General features: G+C 42.2%; 1 protein-coding gene across 1 annotated transcript in view; it reads right to left on the bottom strand.

Annotated features, from left to right (window-relative positions):
• Positions 1-21,532, bottom strand: part of zdhhc8b (zinc finger DHHC-type palmitoyltransferase 8b) — a 67,716-nt gene that overhangs the window by 3,446 nt on the left and 42,738 nt on the right. The window contains exons 2-10 of the mRNA XM_031743624.2: positions 12,977-13,098; positions 9,117-9,274; positions 7,633-7,805; positions 7,370-7,472; positions 6,680-6,771; positions 5,648-5,780; positions 2,745-2,850; positions 1,643-1,749; positions 468-1,534 (exon numbers count right to left, since the gene is read on the bottom strand). Of these exons, the coding sequence (XP_031599484.1) occupies positions 468-1,534; positions 1,643-1,749; positions 2,745-2,850; positions 5,648-5,780; positions 6,680-6,771; positions 7,370-7,472; positions 7,633-7,805; positions 9,117-9,274; positions 12,977-13,098 (2,061 nt within the window). The remainder of the gene's footprint in view (positions 1-467; positions 1,535-1,642; positions 1,750-2,744; positions 2,851-5,647; positions 5,781-6,679; positions 6,772-7,369; positions 7,473-7,632; positions 7,806-9,116; positions 9,275-12,976; positions 13,099-21,532) is intronic.

Here is a 21,532-nt window from a genome sequence, read left to right as displayed (position 1 = left end):
CCCACCCACCCAAAACAACAAGACAGCAACATGGATGATTAGTCAAGTGTTTACTTGTTAGTAAAGTAAAAGGCTTGGAAATGTTAGTGGAGTCAGTAAAGAGCATGCAAAATGAAAAAGTAATGAGTTGTCACACAGTTTTATTCAACAGATTTTTTTGAAATAATACAAAAATTTTTTTTTAACTTCTACTAGAAAGGCAAACAAACAAATCAAAACAGAATGTGTACGACTTCACACACCAGACAGAACTTATGAATAAATGAGCAGAACAGCGGGACAAAAAAAAACATACATGACACAACTGCTACATGTTGCCTCGATTAGCAGTACCCTAGTGCCCTATGTATTGCTGGTTGTGTCCAGCAGAGGGAGCAGCGTTTCCATCGAGAATACGTTCAGTGACCTCCAGACCCTGGCTCCGTACAATGCATGCAGTACCCCAGGAGTTACATTAGGATTCATACCTTGGGCCCCCTAGACGAGGTGAGTCTATCCTCTCGTGAGCACTGATGTAAGAGAGTTTCTGGCGGGAGTAAGAAGGGGAACGGGGCATAGCGGGGGAATGGGGCTGGTGGGCCGGGGAGCGATAGGGGCCCTCTGGGCCTGTGGTTCTGCTCTGGCTGCTGTTGATGCTGCTTTGATCTGTGTGCAGGGAGGTGGGTGAAGTCCTAGGTGCACGGCCCAGTGTAGAGCCAGCATGACGCAGCACTGGGGTTCTTTGACCATAGCTCATCAGTCCAACCCCCATTAGGTTGTCCCTGGAGCCTCCATAGGCTGGAGGTGTTGGGCCTCTTGACCCAGGGCCACGAGGCCCATCTGGGTAGCAAGCATTGGCAGGCAGGCCATAACCCCCATCAAAGACACCAGAGTCCTGGGCATAGATATGGGTCTGAGAGCGCCCGTGATGCATCTGCCGCTTCTCCCTCTCCTCCTTCTCCTTTCGCTCCTGGATGGATGCCATGATGGTCTGGGAGAGGTTGTCGTAGCGCACCGGAGATGGGTCTCTGTCCCTCAGGTGAGGGGACTGTCTGCCCACCACTCTGGGGGATATCACTGGGCTGTAGGTAGGGGGGACCTGTTGTCTCTGCATATCAGGTTCCCGGATGTGGCACATTTTGGTGGACAGGTAGGGTGAGTGGAACCCCACAGAGGGAACACCACGGTGGGCCATGCACTCACTGGCAGTAGCTGGGGAAATGCTGGGGTTGAGCAGGCTGTCATAGGATAGACTACCATTGCGGTTGGAGAGATTATTGGGAGAGAAGACACTCTTGTAGGGGGTTGAAGTGACTGTCCGTGGCTCCAGTGCTGGGAGCTGGCCCTTCTCTGGCCGGCCATGACCCTGCTTTAGGCTGAGAGTCCGGGAGTTGATGGGGTCTGAATCCAGCTGGAGGGGCGAGGACTGAAAAGTGCGGTGGAGGGGAGCATTAGCATATTCAGGCAGGTCCAGGTTCGGCTCAGATCGATAGTCATGACCACGAACACCTTCTTCCAGGATGGCTGAGGGCTTCCGGTCATCAGATATGACAATCTAAGGGGCAAATGTCAAAATAACATCTGAGCCTTTTGGCACTTTATGATGACTCACTGCTCATTGTTTCACAAATATGTATAATACATAATAACATTAATGCGTTACCTTCTCCTCTGTAGTGTGGTAGTGGACCTTGGGCATGGTGCCAAAGGATGGCCTGAATTTGTACATGGCTGGAGTGGATGGGTGGGTCTTACCAGACAGGGAACTCTCTGCAATACAAACAATATAAACCCTGTGTTAAAAAACTACAGATTAAAGCAACAACACATTATAGTATATAAGGTCAAGAGATAAGAAGCTGTAGAGTTCTGCAAAACCACACAATCACAGTTTCTACACAACAAAACTAACTGGAATAGCAGGGGAGCCAGATGGGAAGAATCAGTTCTGTAACTAATATTTAACACATCTGAGTCCAGCAACAGCCAACTGCCCATCACTGAAAAACAACACTCTTCTTGAGTAAAATGCAAAACCCAAATGCATTTAAAGAAGGTGATTTTAGTAGGCAGCCACGTCTCAGCGGTGATGCCTGAATCTTTTTGGAGAAACACGCAAAGAACACCTGTGTCCACAGGTTATGAGTTCAGAAAATTACCTCGAAAGGCAAGGTGACGCTAGACCGGGCGCAGTGACCTGAAACACCACCAGGCAGCAGTAGTGCTCTTTGGAAGAGCAGAAAGTTTTCAGTCACTGACATAATGCACCATGACACTGGAGAAACCTGCTCTTCACACTACACTATAAACCATTTCATACAGCTGAATGGAGGCTAAAATCCTTAGCTGTAAAACTACCTCCAGGTTCGTCGTTTATACGGATGGTTTTCAAAAGGCATTTTTCAGTTGCCATTGTACCCCACCCCCCCACCCGAAAAAAGGTGGTGATTTACGTTGCAACGCTTCACTCTGAAATCGTACCACAAATCTGGTGCTGATTCACAGAGCAGAGCTTGCCTTCTCACCGCAAATCACTGCCGATTTTCTGGCCAGGCGTGAAAAAGGCCATCAACCTGCCGCTGGGAGGGACATTCATCAGGCTAATCTAGAGCCAGCTCCCAAACCAGGACACTAGTGATCTACAGAGGAAGTTCTGGGAATTGCTGTTTGGTGCAACCGTGACAAGAACAAGAACTGGGATTGATGATGACTGACAGGAGAAAGAGACAGAGAGGGAGTCAGGGCTGTGTTTCTGTGGTTCTTACCTTCACTGGAGGTCATCTGGCTTTTAAGCTGGTTGTACCTATCAGCTTTGGGTGGCAGCGGCGGCTGGGTTTCCTTGTCATCTAAACCATCGAGGCTGCTTTTGGACTATACGAATGACAGGAGACAAACACAAAGTGTCACAGAGGGTTTTCGGGGTGGCAAACCTGCACATGGCAACTAGTCTACATTTAAATTTATACTTAGTAGGGGCTATAAAATGAAAACAGAAAATAATGGCAGAGTTGGATTAAGATTCTCAGATTAAGGGATGTAATGCTGGTAGCAGCTGACGCAGTCTTGAGCTGGAAGTCAGCTGTGCTTCTATTTAAGTCACCATCTGCAGATCTCTCCCCTTTAAAAACTTGCATTATTAGGCCAAGATGGCACCAAACTTCAAATGACACGACTTTGTCATTTAGCAATCAATACAATTTTCTCCAGTACCTCTCAGCCAGCTCTTAAGAACTTAAGTTACAGGCAGACAAGAAAATCCAAGTAATCAATCCTAGTTGCAGAAAGATCCCTGACTAAGCACAGAAATCAGGAAGTAATTACTCCATTGTAATAGAGCTGACTAACTTTCCTCTTAATATTTTCCTTCCCAAACCATACATGCGACAAACCATGGTTATTTAAAAATAAAACAAAACAAAACTTCAGCCAGACATGAAGAACAGGCAGTTGCAATAAAATTAACTGCTCAGTTGAGGCCTACTTAAGAAAGCCGACTCTGATTTTCCAAAAGTTAACAACATAAGGAACAAAAATGTTCCAGAGTCTGGGGACAATCCAAGGGTGACTTCCCAGCCGGCATGTCATTCCTCTGCTCTCTTTCCCATATCTCATCTGCTGCTTAAAGGCAAAAAGACGAGTTTCAGTCTGTTTAGTCTAACCTGCGGGTCAAATTAAATATGAATTGCTCAATATAATATTTCATTCTTTTAGTCGTTCTGACGCACGTGTTTCACCCCAAATTTATCAGCAAGTGCGCAGCAGTCTAGATTTAAACTGAACTGAGGTACCTGTGCCATCCTCTGCATAACCCCCTGTATTTTTGAAGAATAATAAAATAATCTGTTGACATAAGTCTTGTTAGTATTAAAGTAACCATATTGTTATGCAGTGTTATCAGTGTGTGCATTCATAAAAAAAGATTTGTTGTGAAATTTCTTGTCAGCCTCTGTGTTATGGGCAGTAACTGGTGGAGGATAAGAGCTGGAAATGTATTTCTTGTCCTCTGTGGATTAATACTAAATGGATTCTTTTCACTCCATACATTATTGATGAATACTAGGATCATCTTTAGTGCCTATGAAAGTTGTAGCGTGTACCATAGTGCTCACGCAGCACTTCAATGCTCCTAATGACAACACAAGTTCAACATGACCGATTCAACATTAATTATACAGACCTGGGTAAATGCTAGCACAACCTGATTCCAAAAAATATGCGACACCATTTAAAATGTAAATAAAAGCAGAATGCTATGAAAACTCATAAAGCCAATTTGTTTTCACACTAGAACAAAGAAAACATATCAGATGCTTAAACTGGGACATTTTACTGTATTACACCGAATTTAATGGCGGCAAACGTTCTAAAAAAATTAGGAAGCTGGAAAAAGTGCTAGAAAAGTGGTTGGAACTAAAAAGAAGCAGCTGGAGGAACATTTGGTGGCTAAATTAGGTTTACTGAGAACAGGTCAGTAACATGACAGGGTGTAAAAAAAGCATCCTCAAGAGGCAGAGTTCCTCAGAAATGAAAATGGGCGGAGCTTCACTAAACTGCTACAACACTGTCTAAAACTTGAAACTTTTGAAGATTTAGAATATTTAATCATCTACAGTACAGTACTATAGATTCAGGGAATCTGGAGGAATCTCTGTGTGCAAGAGACAAGGCTAAAATTTAATATTGGATATCAGTGATCTTGGGGCCCTCACTGCACTGAAGACAGACACTATTCTGTCAAAGAAATCATTGCATGGTGTTAAGAACACTTCCTGAAACCACTTTCTGAACACAGGTCACCATACAAGACGCAAATACAGATTTGAAGCTCTATCAAAGAAGCAAAGAAGAAGCTGTATGCAAACATGATTCAGAAACTCTTCTATCTTCTCTGGGCCATGCTCATTTTAAATACCTCCATACAATCAGCGCCCAGTTCAAAAGCCTGCATCTCTGATTGTAAAGAGGTGGATCGGTGCCTATATAACTGTCAGCTTGCACATCTGGAAACACACCATCAATGCTGAAAGTCAGGTTTTAGAGGACATATGCTCCCACCCACACTATGTCTTTCCATATTTCACCAGTACAACGATAAATCTGCATCTATTACAACAAAGTGGTTTCACAGCAGTAGAGTACAGGGGGCTGAACTCTCCCGCCTGCAGTCCAGACCTTTCATCAATTTGATGCATCATGAAACAAAAAATATGACTCAGAAAACCCAGAATTTTTGAGCAGCTAGAATCGTCTATATGACAAAAATGAGAAGACATTCCTGTCCCAAAAGTCCATCAGCTGGTCTCCTCAGACATTTACGGACTGCTGTTAAAAGAAGAGGGGATTCTACACAGCAGTAAACATGGGCCTGTCCCGACTTTTTGAAAACATGTTGCTGACATCAAATTTGGAACACGTGTTCTATTGCAGGTTTGTGAGATTTGCAAATCAGTTGCAGACATGCTTGCTTTTACATTTAGTCACACAGACTCACCACATCCTTTTGAACTCAAATAATTTTCCCCATTTGAGTTGTCCGTCTTTAAGGTGTTAAATAATATCCTAAAACTCTGCTTTATCGCGCTAACGTGTCCTCTGTAGTGGAAAAAGGACTGTGCCACGAATGATAGAGGAACAAGGGAAAGCTCCCTAGTAAGTGCAAGCTAGTCACCTTGGAGCTGATGATGGTGCTATGGATACCGTTGTCGCTGACTTTGATGGTGATTTGCCTGTCTGAGAGATCTGGTCTGATGAACGGGGGCTGAATTTTGACGTGTGGCTTCTTCCTGGGGTCCAGCATGTACCTTCATGAAAAATTTACAGCACATTAACAAACAGGTTATTTACAGTCATCTACTGAAAGTTATACTTCATTATCAACGCATGTCAGCCTCTCTGTGATGCACTGACACGCCGGTATCCCAACTGACTTGCCACATGGTTTACAAAAGACATTTCACACACAAATGCTCATGTTTAGCTGGCTTTTCAAGGCTGTCACTGCGGAAACTTGAGGAAAAAAAAAACTGTTCTATATTTTCTGAGCACTCGAGACATATTTCAAGTAATCAGCACCTTTATAAAAACAGGAAAGCCAATGATTTTGCTGTCAGACCATTCACTCCCAGTCAGGTTTGATGTTATATGAGTCACTGATTCAGTAAATTAAAGCGGATCCCATCAGGGCCTGTGCAACAGCTAAACACCAGCCACACAATATTTCACCCCAACCTGTTGTTGTCTCTCTGCAGTCACACTGTTGATTTTTATGGGATGGGGCTCATCCCAATAGGATGTAATGGGGCGGGTTTTAGTGATGCTCTGTGTGCGTGTGAGCAAAAAGCAGGCTGGCTAGCTCCGCGCCGTTTCCCATTAACTGTTGTTTCTACAGAGTGAGCCAATTCTCTCAGCCATCTGCCTTCCCCCCCAGGGTTGCTGGCTGCTTTCAGGCAGAACACCTCTGCAGCCACCTCAGAGCATGTGCATAGACACGTAAGGGCCTGTGTTACCACTGCGGTGATTTGCTGGTACAGCGTGGATTTCATGGGCTTTGTTGGGCACATGCATAAGTATGAGTAAGCTGTGACATACATATGAACGTGTATTGCCTTGATGTACTGTATGTAACAGGAAGACAAGACAGTTTCTACAATGTATTAGCTACCCATACAATGCACACACGCAGCATAGTAAAGCATCTTACCTGGGTGCTAGGGGACTACATAAAACGTACTCCACGTTGCCACAGCAACCCTTGGTGAAAGGATTTACTCCTCCACGAAACTTGCCCGTCACCTGCAGAACAAAATGCTGGTTTTTAGCTGGCAGCAAAGTAAGCACAAGGCCACGGCCAACATACAGAGAATGGACACACACACACACACACACACACACACACACACACACTTGCTTTTTATATCTTAGTGAGGACATCTAATTGACATAAAGCTTTCCGTAGCCAATTACCCTAATCCTAACCATCAAAAATGAATGCCTAACCCTAACCATAACCTAGCTGTAACCCTGACACTAAAACCACATTTTGAGCACCAAAAAGGGCTTCAAACTTGTGGGGCCAAGAATTTGGGCCCCATAAAGGACTGTTGGTCCCCACAAATATAGTAATAGTCAAATTTTTGGTCCTCACAAAGATGTATAAGTGTGAACACACACACCCAAAATGCATTCACAAGGCTCGCATGGGAATATCTGTGCTGTTCAGTATTGTGTGTGATGTTCCCCTAAGTGTGTATATGTTTATTGCCTTTAACATGCTCAAATAGTTTCTGATTTCTTCTTGTTCTATGTGGAGCTGTTACACCAATAAACAGTAACAGCACTAATTGTTTGATTAATAAACGCACGTTCCTTTTCAGCGCCAACATCTCCTCACCTGTTCGTTGGTTGTTCGACCTCGAGCTACGAGCACCATGTGAAAACCTGTGAGTCCCATGACTGGAATAAAGAAAAGACCCGCTATGCACATCACCACCAAACTGAGCACAAAGGTCAAGGTCATAATAATGTAAGGTCACAGTGCGAGTCATATACGCACGATACAAGGAAGGAAGTTTACAAGAAATACTAAAGAATCTAAAGCCAATAACACAAAATGATTGTAAAGTTTTTGTAGGATTTACAAAAGTGTAAGGATACGTGACAGTGGTGTGCAGCGCTCCCAGCGTTTCTCTGTGATCAAGGACAAAGATGAGGCCAAAACAGAACACTCCCACCATGTGAGCACTCAGCGACAGCAGGAACAGGAAGAAGTAGCGGTAGTTTCTCCGTCCAATGCAGTTGTTCACCCAGGGACAGTGATGGTCAAAGTCCTGAGAAAGGGAGGGAGTTTTCTATTTAGAAATTCTGAGAAACCAATCAGAAGAACTCTTTAAGGTTTTAAGAATGAAAAAAAAAAAACCCCCCACAAAATGTAAGCAAGTCATGATGGTATAGTTGGTTCAGAGAGAGGGGGGGGGGGGGGTTCAAATGCTAAAACTTAGTGTATTTTTCAGGCATAGGAACATAAACTATAAATAAAAGATAGACGTGGTCAACATCACCTTTGTTTGTGCCTTAGCAACCAGTTGAGCGTGTTTGCTGTGGCCGGCATGTGACCGAGAAATCAAGGACACTGCATGTAGAGACAGCTTCACGGTCTATTTTACTGTAACTGGGACTATAATTTACTAAATTACCATCATGCTCTGTTATAAAACAGACCTGATAGAAGGGACTGAGAATATAAAGTTTTTAGGAAAACATTTTCTGACTGAGAACCTTTTTTTCCTCATAGATCTCTACAGTCAGAATTCTTTTTGGAACCCGAAGGCCAAAAAAAGAAAGAAATAAAAATGCAGGTTTTAAAGCACTTAATCATCAGGTACAATCCACCTCATACATACAGCTCGAACTCTGGCATTCATTCTTCTTCTCCTTGTTTTGCACTGCTTGGGAATTTAGTTGGAAACTAGTTTTATGACTCCTGTTGTTCCAGTAAACAACAACTCCGAATCATGCTGCGCCTTAAATAAATGTCTTGTATTGCCTATTGCATATGTGATTTCCCGGTAGTCCTAAATCTTACTGAGACATAAATTTATCTACATCCCTGTAAAACTGTTCATTAATTCCATTGTTTTGATCATCAAACATTCACCCCCCTTTTTCCAGTTTCTAGAAGAAAAACACATACAGGAATACAAGCTGCTTAATTCTGCATCTTGTGTATTAATGTCTGATGTCCCTGTGTATTTTTATGCCTCTGTGTGTACCAATGTGTAGTCTTACAGTGTTTTACTGTTAAAGCTGCCAAAAGCTTATATTTATTCCAGTAATTATAATCTTTAATGACGACATTTTTCTTGCCAAAAACACAGATAATAAGAAATGCTGCTTCCCCGCTTTAATCCTTGGCAGAAAGTCTAAATATATGCAATAAAAGAAAAAAATCTGCATTATTTTTCATATCAAATATGCCTGAACATGCCAACTGGACAACGTCTGATTCTTGATAAAATACTTATATGTCACTCTGACCTTGATGCATATTTAGATTTCATATGCAGTGAACCCCCCCCCCACACACACACACACACACTCTCTTTTTGCACTCATGCTTCGGTATTCACACACACACACACCTCCACACAGTTGTCACAGACGCTGCAGTGCGAGCAGCGAGGGGGCCTGTAGAAGTGACAGGTGGCGCACCACTTCATCCGGACCTGAATGCCCTTGATCTCCACGTTCTTGTAGAGCGGTGCCCGGAAATCATCCTCCTTATCCTCGTCCTCGTCCGCTGTGGGGCAACGGAGACACATTCATGCGGGTGAGAAGAAGACATTGCAAACAAACCCAGAAAGAGACACGCGGTTGTGCTTTATGATTCCATTTGACAGGGACAACAGGGAAGCACCTCAAACGAAGCCCACCCTACTGTTAGCTGCAGAGAGAGCAAACCCTGAGAGTTATGAACATCTTTGTAAGCGTGACCTATTCGGTCTGCTTTGAGCTGATCAACCGTGTGACTCGTGTAGAATAAGAGACTGCCTGGCTTTATTTTGCACAAGTTTATACATTCTTAAAATGGATTTGTTTTTATGGGAGTTAGACCTCAAACCCTGGCAGAATTATCGGTTTGCTTTATCTGACATGAAAAGATAATTAAACCCGTACTTTGCAAACTGCAGTATGAGCTTTCCCAGTGTCTGGCTCTGCTGTTGGATGAACTGCAACTGTTAGCCACAAGCAGAAATGTAATGCCATACAGAAAGTATTCCTTATTTTCTATGCAGAGAGAAAAAAGGAACACATCTCCTGCAGCTGAGAGCTTTTTTGTTTGTTGTTTTTACTGTGGAGCTGTACTAAAGCAACATAGCTTTCATCTGATCAAAGGAGCACATTTGATCGATTTGCATGAAAGTCCAACTTCAGAAAATAATTTCACAGTACAGCAATAACTGACCCGGGTAGCTGAGTACACGCATGCAGAAGGAAACCAAGCAAGAAAGAAGCAAAGGTATAGCACAGAAATAAACAGCTCCATAGTGGGAGATTGCTCTGCTATTATGGCTCTCAAGTCAATTCAAATAGATTTTGAAGCAAAACCGCCTGCCAAACCAGCAAACACAAACAGCAGTTAGGCCTGCATCTCCTCTGACAGCTTCTTTCCTCCAAATGCTCCATCCGAGCTTGTTCGGTGAACAAAGCATTGGCCTGTTTCGTACAGTCTACACCGCCGTTGTCAAACTCAATTCTATTTTTGCATGAAACTCAGGAAACAAATGAAGTATGACCTAAAATATACAGTTTGTTTTTTATTTTTAGCACTAGATTAAGGCACCTGCATTCAGTCGAATCTACAGCGACCGGCCATCAGCCACAATATTAAAATCACTGACAGATGAAGTGGATGGCACCCATCATCTCAGTCTTCTGTTGGGAAACATTGGGTTCTAGCATTGACCCACTTGAGCATTGCTATAGACTAAATGCAAACCCCTCTCCTTAATATAACAGTGCACCCCAGTGGCAGCCGCCTCCCTATGACTCCAAAACATTTTAGGATTGTTCTTGAGAAATGCAACAAAGAGAACAAGGTGATAGCCCACATCCCTGTCCTATTGAGCGTCCTCGAAAGCCTGATCCACAGATGCCCTGACCCTCAGCCCACATGGTCCAAAACATCCACTGCCACAGCCACACACAACAGAACACCCCCTAAAATTCTGTGTCTGGGCTTCAATATGTATGAACTGTTTAAGGAGTTTTATTATTTGCAGCTGATTGTGCGTACAGTGTGATTCTTTATCATTTTTTATGTTAACTGCCGTGATGTTCAGATAAATTTCATTAGTTCTGAATGCTTGTTCTTGAAAGACTGCCAGTGTGAAGGCCACGTAGAACATCATTCATGTGGGATGTAATGCTCAATTTGTTCTTGAATTATGAGTCACTTTATTTTCCAGCGTATGTTTTTGTGTCAGATGTTCATCCTTCACGAACGGGTGAACTGTGCATATTTACAGGACATGAGGCTGGCAAATTAAACACAGTGAAGGAGAAACATTTCAATATTGTGGTCAATGATGATTGGCTGTTAGTGGGCATGAAATAATCTTTGCCCTTCGAGTGAAAAAATGAACACTTGAAACACATGCCATTTCCTATGGTGACATAGAACTAGCCTACATGGACAAAAATGTTGGGTCACACCTCTTAATCTCTGAATTCAGGTGTTTTCATTGCAAAGTAGAAGTGTTAAAGAACCACAGCAACTCAGCCAAGAAGTGACAGAACCTATAAAGTTACAGACCGGGGTCACAGAGTGCTGAGGCTTATAATCCATAAAAGTCTCAGCACTCTGTTGTTGCAATTACTACAGACTTCCAAACTTCCTCCGGCACCAACAACAACACAAAAACATCGAGGTGTTGTGTTTCCATGGCCAACCAGCTCCTGTAGGTGTAAAATGTAGGTGGCCCAATACTTCAATTCAATTCAATAAAATCCATGTAACACCAAATTACAATAATAGTCGCCTCAAAGAGAAATCCCCAAGAGTCAAGCGACACCCTATGAGCAAGTACTTGGTGATAGTGGGAAGGAAAAACTCCCTTTCAACAGGAACAAACTACAACATTAGCATTTTATTGAAGTTTCAGTTTCTTTCTAATTGTCTTCAGAGAAATGAACTTAATAGCTTCTACATGCTCTATTATGACCACCAGCTAGCTGCTAACTTTGTTTATTTGTTGGTGCCATGTATTAGAGAGATAGCTTTTTGCTTGAAAACTGCTGCGTTGAAGCTGGATTTTCTGATCCCAAGGAAATTGAATGAAAGGAACTAAAAATATTGTTACAAAAGCACATACACTGTACTTGACATCACACAGTCATTTTGTAGGCTAGTTTAAATATATAAAAACATAAAGAATGTTTTTTTACCACACTGGTTAAACAAAGCGTGTCAGTTTAAGTATAATAATAAATAAATCAATGAACTTCATGAAGCAAAAGTCACCCCTCCACACATTGAATGATAAAACGCAGCTTTTCTAAGATTCATGGAATCATTCACAATGCCAAAACATTTTTGTTCCACAAATCACACTTCATTGGGAAAATTGCTTTGAATTGCAAAAAAATTGAACAGCTTTCTAAAAATATTTGCTTATAACTGCAAAGTCTTATTAGCCCCAGTCACCTTTTTTGTCCATCACCTCAATTAGTGGCTTCCTCAAAAAAAGGGGGAAATTGCAAGTGCTGTCAATGACCTGAAAGGGAAGAGAAACCTCTCTCTGCACTTTACTTTTACAGTCTTGACGCAGATATCATTATTTGGCTGACAAATATAACATCAAGTGCTTAGAAAAACTCATCTGCCACTAGTCTATAAAACACACCAAGACAGCTGCCATAGAAGGCTACAGTCATGGCCTGTGGAGGCGGCTAACTGGCACTATATACAACATACTAATTATTTCCCCTTTATGAGCAGAAAAGACTCTCTCTATCATCAAGAAGCAAATTAAACATGTCCAGGGATGGGTGAATTCATCAGTACCCACTATGGGTGAGACTCAGGAGTCTGCCTGCATCAGGAGCAGAGGTCAGTGCAGCTTGTTTGACAGGCTGAACAGCTGAAAGATACTTAATACACCGTGCAATATGAAGGCTTGTATAACCTCCACCAGTGCTCTGCATGTGAAGCTGGTAGACTGTAAGAGGCAGATAATAGGGTAATGAAACGCTGTAGGGTGGTTCTCTGATAAATGTGGTGCTATAAAAAAAAGAAATAAATAAAGAGCACCTTCTAAATGGGGACTCAGCAGAGTTTAACCATTACTTACATGTAGCACTTACATTTATGTGCACATGCTTTATGACAGACACTAATGTTTTAGATGGCAGATAAATATTGTAATAAGATTTTTCTTAGAAAGTTTACAGTTTAAACTGTGATCAAAACCTTTTCAAAGCTCCTCGGATGGGTACAAACCTCTGGGGTAAACACCGGGGTCCATGAAGGTTGCCATACTGAAGTTGGCCAAGACGAAGAGGAAGACCAGTCCATTGTAGAGAGGCACAGCGGGCGAGATTACTTTAGTCAACCAGGGGCACCTAGAGACACACATCAAGACAAAGACAATCAGGATCCTTTCTGTCTGTTGAGCAGCACATCGTAACAAACATTTAAACAGCATCGCATTTTCATCAACGGTGCGTTTCCCCTTCTTGTCTTTACCATAACCACGTAAAAAGTAACAGCAAAGGTAAAAGTGTTACAAGAAAACAGACTTTCCCAAGAATGAGCCTCTACTGAGTTACGATGCAGGGCAGTGTCTAACAAAATGTCTATTTTACATGAGTACATACAAGCCCGATGAGGAGGATTTGAAGTGCTATCTTTGAACTCAATTTGTATCTTTCTGTTTGGAGGTTGGGAGTAATTCTTCACTGAAAAAGAACTATTGTTGATTTCTTACTATGCGGCTCCACTCAATGCACCACTTCACAGTTATATAAGTTATGCTGTAGTGAGTCACTAAAGTCCAAGTACAGCGTTTTTCCTGCATCAGCTTGTTTGTGCCCAAGCAATCAAAGCTGACAAAAAACCCCAAACTGGTTGAAATCTTCTAAAATCTTTGAAACTCTGGCCTCTTTAATAGTAGCTACTGTTCAATTAAAATAATTGAGTTTTTGGCACAACAGCTGATGTCTTACTCATTCACAATGAACTTTAAACTTGATGTAGTCTGCACTGGGATCTGCTAGCCAATAGATGCATCAGCTAGAAATACTCCAGCCTCAACACTCACACCCAAAAGCCACCACTAGCGTGGCTAAAAATATTCTTACCAAACCTGGATGAGCAACATTTTGCATCAAACCGACCTTCTCCACCGCCTGCAAATTATAGCTCAATAAGGGCTGTGAAACATTCAAGTGTGGAGACACCTGAGTAAGACTCACAGCTCTGCTCAGTCACCTGCACTTAAATGTCAAGACACTGTTTGCTTCCTAGGGTGTCATCATTCAAGCCGACTGCCTCTCTGGAGATGAAACGCCATCAGAATGGCTGTAGGTGTTAACACCTACAGCTGGACATACCACAGAGACCCTGCAGGTCAGAACCTCACAGAGGATTCATGAATTAATGAAACATCTCACAGGGTGGGGGTGGGGGGTGTAGGGACTGGGGGTTCAAAGAGAGACTCTCTCACTCTATCCCGACATAATGACTAATACACTCACGCCCGGCTGGCACACGACTCAGATACAAACACTTGAATCTCCAAACATGCCTCCCCAGCTCATTGTGACGTCAAAAACTCCTTCCTGTACTCGAGATCAGCTTCAATCCATTTATCTCCTTTCCCGCTCTGCCAGTCTGCTGTTGCTTTGCTGAATTATTCAGAGCCATGGCTCTACAAAAGACAGAGAACAGAGAAGCGCTAACAGGGACGATTTGGCCTTTCACACATCCAGCCCTCTTCAGCTTTGTTAGAGCTAGTATTGGGTTGATCCGCCCTCACTGTTGCATCATATTACTGCTAACTCTAGTCTATAACTAGATGTGTAGTTGAAGTTTCCAAAATGGCCACAAAAATATTCATTATAGATATATATATGTGTGTGTGTGTATATATATATATTTATTTATTATGTCCTAAAAGAGCTGGGCACTTAGGTTAACTTTACCCATGTAAAATCGGAAACAGGTGGAGCGATTTATTGCGACATGAAAATGCAGGATATAAGGCAAAGTCTTACAAGGGGCAGATTTTTGTCCCTGCTTATTCTCTGAAAACACACATTGCACATATCTTCCTTTACAAGACAATAACATCAAAGTACATCTCAGCAGAACTGACATTCACACTGCAGTGAGTAGTAAGTAGTAGTATGCTGTGTCATCACAGCTTTGGCAACAAGTGAAGTACAAGTGCTTAAAAAAATTGATCAAAGAAAAGAAATGGGACGCAGCCCCACAGTCTCCCGAAATCCCAATTTACTTGCTTGTCAAGGGATCATGTATTTTTGTGCACAGTGTGTGATACAGCCGAGTCAGATAGGAGGGTGGGGGTGTGGAGTGCAGCTGACAGCAACCATTTCAGGAACCTGGGAGCTGACAGCGTGGGAGGAAAATGTGACTGAAAGAAAGTCTAATTAAGCACACAGACATTGGTTAATTGTGTAGGAGTAACAAATAACAACAGAGTGCTTATCAGCCCTGAGTGGTAAGCAGTGCTCACGCTAAGTGTAACCATGATACTTCAACTGAGGCAAATAAATACAGAAATAAAAAGAAAAATGTCCAAAAAGAAAATAGTTTGGATCATTTGTTAAGCTGAAAGGGCTTTTTCTGCCAAAAGTGCAGTAAAGTAATGAATTTGCTCCCACCGTGGCTTAAAGTCCAAAATGGAAGAAAGTCCTGGAATCTTTTTGATAATTAAAACTGCTGCAAACAGGAGCTGGAGAGCTTTCCGGCCCGATCGGCATTTAAAACAGCAGCTTGCATGCGGCCAAATACCTCACAGACACTGAGGTAGAGGTGCAGAGCCAACGTCTCTACCAGGGAGTAAATATGAAAATCATATTTCGTCTCGTGACTGAGATGAGGATGAAAAGGGAGATAAAAGCACAGGATTAGGAAGAAACAGCCCACAGCTCGCTCCCATGCTGGCAGAGCAGCTTGCGGTCTCCTCACTAACCTTAGCCAGATCAATGCTTTCACAGCAAACATCTTCTAAATCACTTCTACTAGTACCATTACAGGTCGCATCCACGCATGCCTACTTAAATGTAAATCCACCCATCATTACTCGGGTTACACATGTGATTTTCCTGCTGAACAACAAAGGAAGAAAGTCTGTAGGAGGCAGACTGCAACTCTGCCGTCATACATTTGCATTGTTAAAGTGCAAATGAGCTCTTTCCGCATTTAAATATGACTCACATGTTTGGTGAACACTTACGCAAACGGCCTTGGGGTGGTCAGAACTACTTGGTGATTTAATGGAACCATACTGAAATGTGAGCAAAAAGAATTAGAAGTGTAGAGCTGTTGTTTTCTAAACCATAAATAATTACACGACATGAATTACAGCGCAGTGCCATGCCACTGCATCGTGTTCACACGCCGCCTTGTATCAGCTGTCAAAACTCTGTTTACATCCTCGCTGTTGTCTGTATTCACATACACTGTAATTCAATCCAGCTGAATTCAGTGTAGTATAGATAACAGTTTAGTAGGAAAAAGTGAGAAATATTTGGAGCATCCAAAGTCTCCAAAATCCAGATTTTATCATTGTGAAATCACTGGACAAAAACCACATGTATGCATAGCTCAGCGACAACTGCTGAGTTGTTCATTTGATCTATATTTACATTAAGAAGAGAAAAAAAGGAGACAGAAAGAGAGCTATGCAGCTCATTTACCACTTTGTAAACTGCATGTGCTGCTGCTGCCCTCTGAACAGAGCAGAGGCCTCCATGTCTGCTGACTCTACCACGTTTAGGCTGCATCATTACTTTATATGTGCTTTTGACAAAATTATGTCACTACGGGATCTGAAAACAAGGAGGACATTGGTAACGATGAGGACAGCTTGAGAGTGCGTGGAGCTGGATTTGCTCACAGAGGGAGAGGGAGAAAGTATAGACGCAAATGTTGGGATGGTTTTATGGAAGAAAGTCATGTAACCCAAAATGAAACTACTCTAATAGATACACATCATTTGATAATATAATGATAGACAAATGTCACCAAAACTGTGTGTAATAATAACAATAACAATAACAACAGTGTATCTGATATCTACCCTTGGGAAACCCTTGGGAAACACCAACCCATTGATGATAACTCAGCAGTCTTTTTAAAAGAAAAGAAGTAAAAGGGAAGAAAAAACACAATCCTGGACACAAATCCCGTCTTAAGAAAACCACAGGCTTGAGTCTGCTGATTCAACACAAGCTTAGTGAAACACTTTTTTGAGGTAAACCCCTAAAATCCAGAAAACCTGAAGGGAGGAAAAGCCACTGCAGTCTTTGTCAAGTAATTATGTGTTTGATGAGGAATTTGATGATTTTTAAGATGGCTCAACCGCTCCATTAGTCACAGTTGAAGCTTGAAACAGTGCTGTGACAATCAATCACCCACCATGACAAGCATCTATATGGTATCCACTACACATCCTAAGGCTATTTGACTACTCGGATCTGTCTGTCCCTCATTTTCCTTCTTTTGGATCACAGCAGGAAAAAAAAAAAACAGCCTTCCCTTTGAAGTTGCTGTAATCTGCTCTTTTAGTAGCACTGGGAGAAATGGAGGGCAGAGTCTGAACAACCATCAAAGAGAAAGCTGACTGAATCCAGAGAGCTTTGGGGACTGATACTGAGAGGTGGCACTTTTCTTTGTCCAACATAGACATTTTTAAGACGTGGTCGTCTGTGGGAATGTGAATAAGATGGATTAATATGCAGAGTACGTCTCTGATTCATTCACAGTAGTGCTCGATGAACTATACGTGTAAAACCTGTCAGAAACAGACTTTTGATATTTTGCCTTCTCAACTTGAGATTAATTGATCAGTACATTAGTTAGGGTGTCAAAATGTTATAAGTGATAGAAGTTCACTACATGAACAATAAAATACTTTAATGTCACCTTTTATCTGGATCTCAGAGCCATCTTGAACAGTGAGTCCTTGCTGGAATTACACCCATAACGGTAGAAGACGCTGCTGGGCCAGAAGGAACACTTACAGTAATGTATTCAGCTCCTGCTGAGAACACCAACCCATTGATTAGTTCATTAAGTCTCAACCCAGTGGGACACACGAGGGAGGGTGTTCTTGTACAGACTGCCTACTGAGACCCAGTGATCCAAAATCCATTGTAAGGCTGGTATCATTTTACCCCCTAGGAAGGAAATTTTCATTATGACTTAAAAAGAAAGAGGCAGTGTGAGAGAACTGTAGTCTTGAAGGAAATTACTGTGAGAGCTTGATCTCAGTTGTTATATACATGCCATCTACAATCATCTCCCTAGGACCTCAGTTCCCACAGTCCATCACAGAATCCCACCTGCCAAATCAGCGCCGGTTCCTTCCTCCTGTGCAGTTTCTGTCAGACTAATTTTACTCCTCATAGGTTTCGTGAACAGCACCATAACTTGCTTCTAACTCCCTTAGGACCTGCCAGTCTCCAGCACAAACACATCCCTGAAGCTTTGTATTCACACACAAGGCATTTGGTATTCCACACACAGCGGCAGCGAGCCTGTTGTCAGTGGAAACAGAGGTGTGTTCACTGCAGATGTTAAGCAGAACGGTTTGAGGCAGGTTCAGGCAGAAAAGCAGAGAACTCACAGACCGAGTGGGTATCGTAAATTAAACTTCCTCTAACCCCAAGTTATTCCTTCCTTGCCTACAAACTGCAGAGCAGCCCGACTGGCGCTCAACCTCGCATTTAGAGTATGTAGTTAAATTAAGTCTAGTCATTGCTTTTAGCATGACATGTCAGAAAAATTGTGAGCAGTGACCACTGCAAGCTTGCAGAGGCCAAAGTGAAATCTTTGCATTGCTTTTTTTTGTCCGACCAGTTGGCCTCAATTCAGAATTAATAACCGATCCTTTTGTACAAGGGAAAAAAAACATAACAGGATTTATAAATATGATTTTTAAACTGTCCTCCCTCTGTGTGTTTGTGAGCTGGAGGCTTACTGCGCCTTGATTGGCTTCCCCACAAACCGTGTCACAAATTCTGTAAGCGAATCTGAGTCTTAACCGAGACTTAAAGTGAGCACAGACAAACGACAAAGATGTGGTCTTCAATAGCTGACTGTAAAAAATGTAATTTAAAAAAAAACAGCCGTCTGTGTTTCATTTTATTTATGCTAATTTATGTTTATAAGGCATGTACAGTTTTCCAAATTAATAACAATACTAAAGACTAAAAAACACACTTCACTTGTGTTTGCTTCTCTGGAGCCTCGTGGAAAGGTCGGCTTCGCTCTGAGACTAGAGAGCAGAGGTGGAAGCCGAGCAGCCGCGGGGTACACTGTTTGCCATCTGCATGCTCGGAGCCCAGCGTGCATTTTCATGGCTGCACAAAGGCTCCGTTTGAAATCAAGTTAAATGCTTTTCACCCCTCACGCTGCCCTTTTACATTTACATATTCACAAATCCCATTTTGATTGTTTACAGAAAGACGACAGCAGGAAGGCTGCCCAGCGCAGAAAAGCACAGTATCCAAACCAGCTTACGACAGTAAATTACATTACATTATAAATAAGCGTACTGTGAAGTGATACTATTACAAGCGTCGCCTGACTCCACACGTATAAGGCTCATGCTAAAACGCATGGTTTCATTTCAAATTGATATTAAAAGAGCAGTGTAATTCAGTATTTATGGCTAAATGCTTACACTCATGTTTCAGTGAAATATGACTTTATAAGAATAAAACAAACAAACAAACAAACAAACATTTGAAAGTCATTCCCTGTACTGTTTCCAGTTAATGTGTGTAAGCATTTTGTAGGGGCAGATGGAGATGAATGACATTTGGTGATAAATGAAAATATTTTCATATGGAAGAGGTGAAAGGAGACAGTGCTTGCGAGAGAGAGAGTGTGTGTGTGTGTGTGTGTGTGTGTGTGTGTGTGTGTGTGTGTGTGTGTGTGTGTGTGTGTGTGTGTGTGTGTGTGTGTGTGTATATGTGTTTGCCTCATCTTCACTCTTCTGCCCACTCACTGTCTTTGTATTAAGAAAAAAAACATTACAATACTTTGTCAATCTCCCTGTTAATTTACCCAATAAGGATTTTACAAAAGTACTCATCTTTCCCACAGGAAAATAACAAGTCAACAACATCTGCTCTCATAATCCCATAAATCAAATGGCAGTCACTTTTCCTGATGAAAAACTGTTGGCAATGACATGTGTACCAAACTGGCATAACAAACACAGCCACGGTGGGTTGTGTGGGCTGTCCAAGTGATGACACATGGCTGGCTATTTTGTCGTTGTTGGGGGTTTTTTTCTTTTCTTTTAGGCACCGCTTGGGAAACTGGAAACCAGTACAGTGCCATGGGTCATTTGTTATAAACGAGGCTTATGGGGCCAAAGACACAGAGGCTTAACAGGAGAAGTGCTGTAACTATGGGTTATTTAGAGAGTAGCAAAGTGTATGCATGTATGAGTGGCTGGATACTGCTAACATAGACACCCCAGCTTCAAACAACCATTGGTCTGCTCACTCAGTTGCCAGGCTGATATGTACGGATGGAAAGCAATGTCTCAAGAAGTTTGCTTGCCCTGTGTCACATTCCCAGCCACTCTTATTCCAAGTCCCAAACATGGCAGCCTGCAAGTGTGGCCAAGAGTCTCAAGAGTTATGATGCAAAGAGGCGACAGACAGAGTCGTTCAGACTGGTTTGTGGCCTATTTTCGGATAATTACGTGCTGGACCAGTAGTGTTGTACAGTCGATACAACGGGAAGGATGAGTTGCATCCATCTTTTACAGCCAATGGCATGAGAACAACAGGAATTTATTGTGTTTATCTGACATTCAGTTTATTTATAATGTTGATAATTCAATTCAATTTTATATATACATAGCACCAAATCACAAAGAAAGTCACTTCAAGTTGCCTTATGTTACAATAATAGAGAGAAAACCACAACAATGATCAAGCACATGGCAACAGCGGGAAGGAAAAACATAATTTTAACAGGAAGAAACCTCCAGCAGAACCAGGCTCAGGGAGGGGCAACTATCGAGCGCGACTGTTTGAGTGTGAGGGGGCCAGGACAAAAGACACACTGTGGAAGCGAGCCTGAGATTAATAGTAACTAATGATTAAATGCAAAGTGGGGTATAAACACACAGTGAGTGAAAAAAGGTGATGAAGAAACCTCAGAGCATCATGGAAAGCCTCCAGAAACCTAGGCCTATAGCAGTGTAACTAAGGAATGATTCAGGGTCACCTGATCCAGCCCTAACTATAAGCTTTATCAAAGCGGACACTTTTAAGCCTAATCTTAAAAGTAGAGATGGTGTTTGTCTCCTAAATCCAAACTGGGACCTGGTTTCACAGAAAAGGGGCCTAAAAGTGCCACTCTCGTTGGATTTATTACCTCAGTCATAACTTTGCAATGATGTTGTGTAATCATATCACATAATGTAATGATTTCAAGTCTTTTCACTCGAGGATTATGTTCTTTTTTGTTGTTGTAAAACTGTCGTAAAAATCTAGCACTTGAAGATACTAGTGCTGTCAGTGAGGAAAAAGATGCAACTGAAACCTCTGGAAAAGCAAGTAAGGGCCATTGTTGAATTTTAACACTGAGGAGAGTTTGATGTTTAGCAATTTTAAATGAACCAAATAAGGAAACTCAATACATCCTGCGTTTTATCAAACATTTTTCACTGACAGAGGCCAGTCAGTTCGGTAAATGCAAATTTATTGGCAGCCAAAGCAGAGGGCAGCAATGCCAAATCCCTTCGAGCACACGGCTGACTCAACAGTTCTAAGAAGAAGCGAG

This window comes from Oreochromis aureus, linkage group 12 (assembly GCF_013358895.1).
Source record: "Oreochromis aureus strain Israel breed Guangdong linkage group 12, ZZ_aureus, whole genome shotgun sequence".
Taxonomy (NCBI): domain Eukaryota; kingdom Metazoa; phylum Chordata; class Actinopteri; order Cichliformes; family Cichlidae; genus Oreochromis; species Oreochromis aureus.
This window is presented reverse-complemented; position numbering and strand designations above follow the sequence as displayed.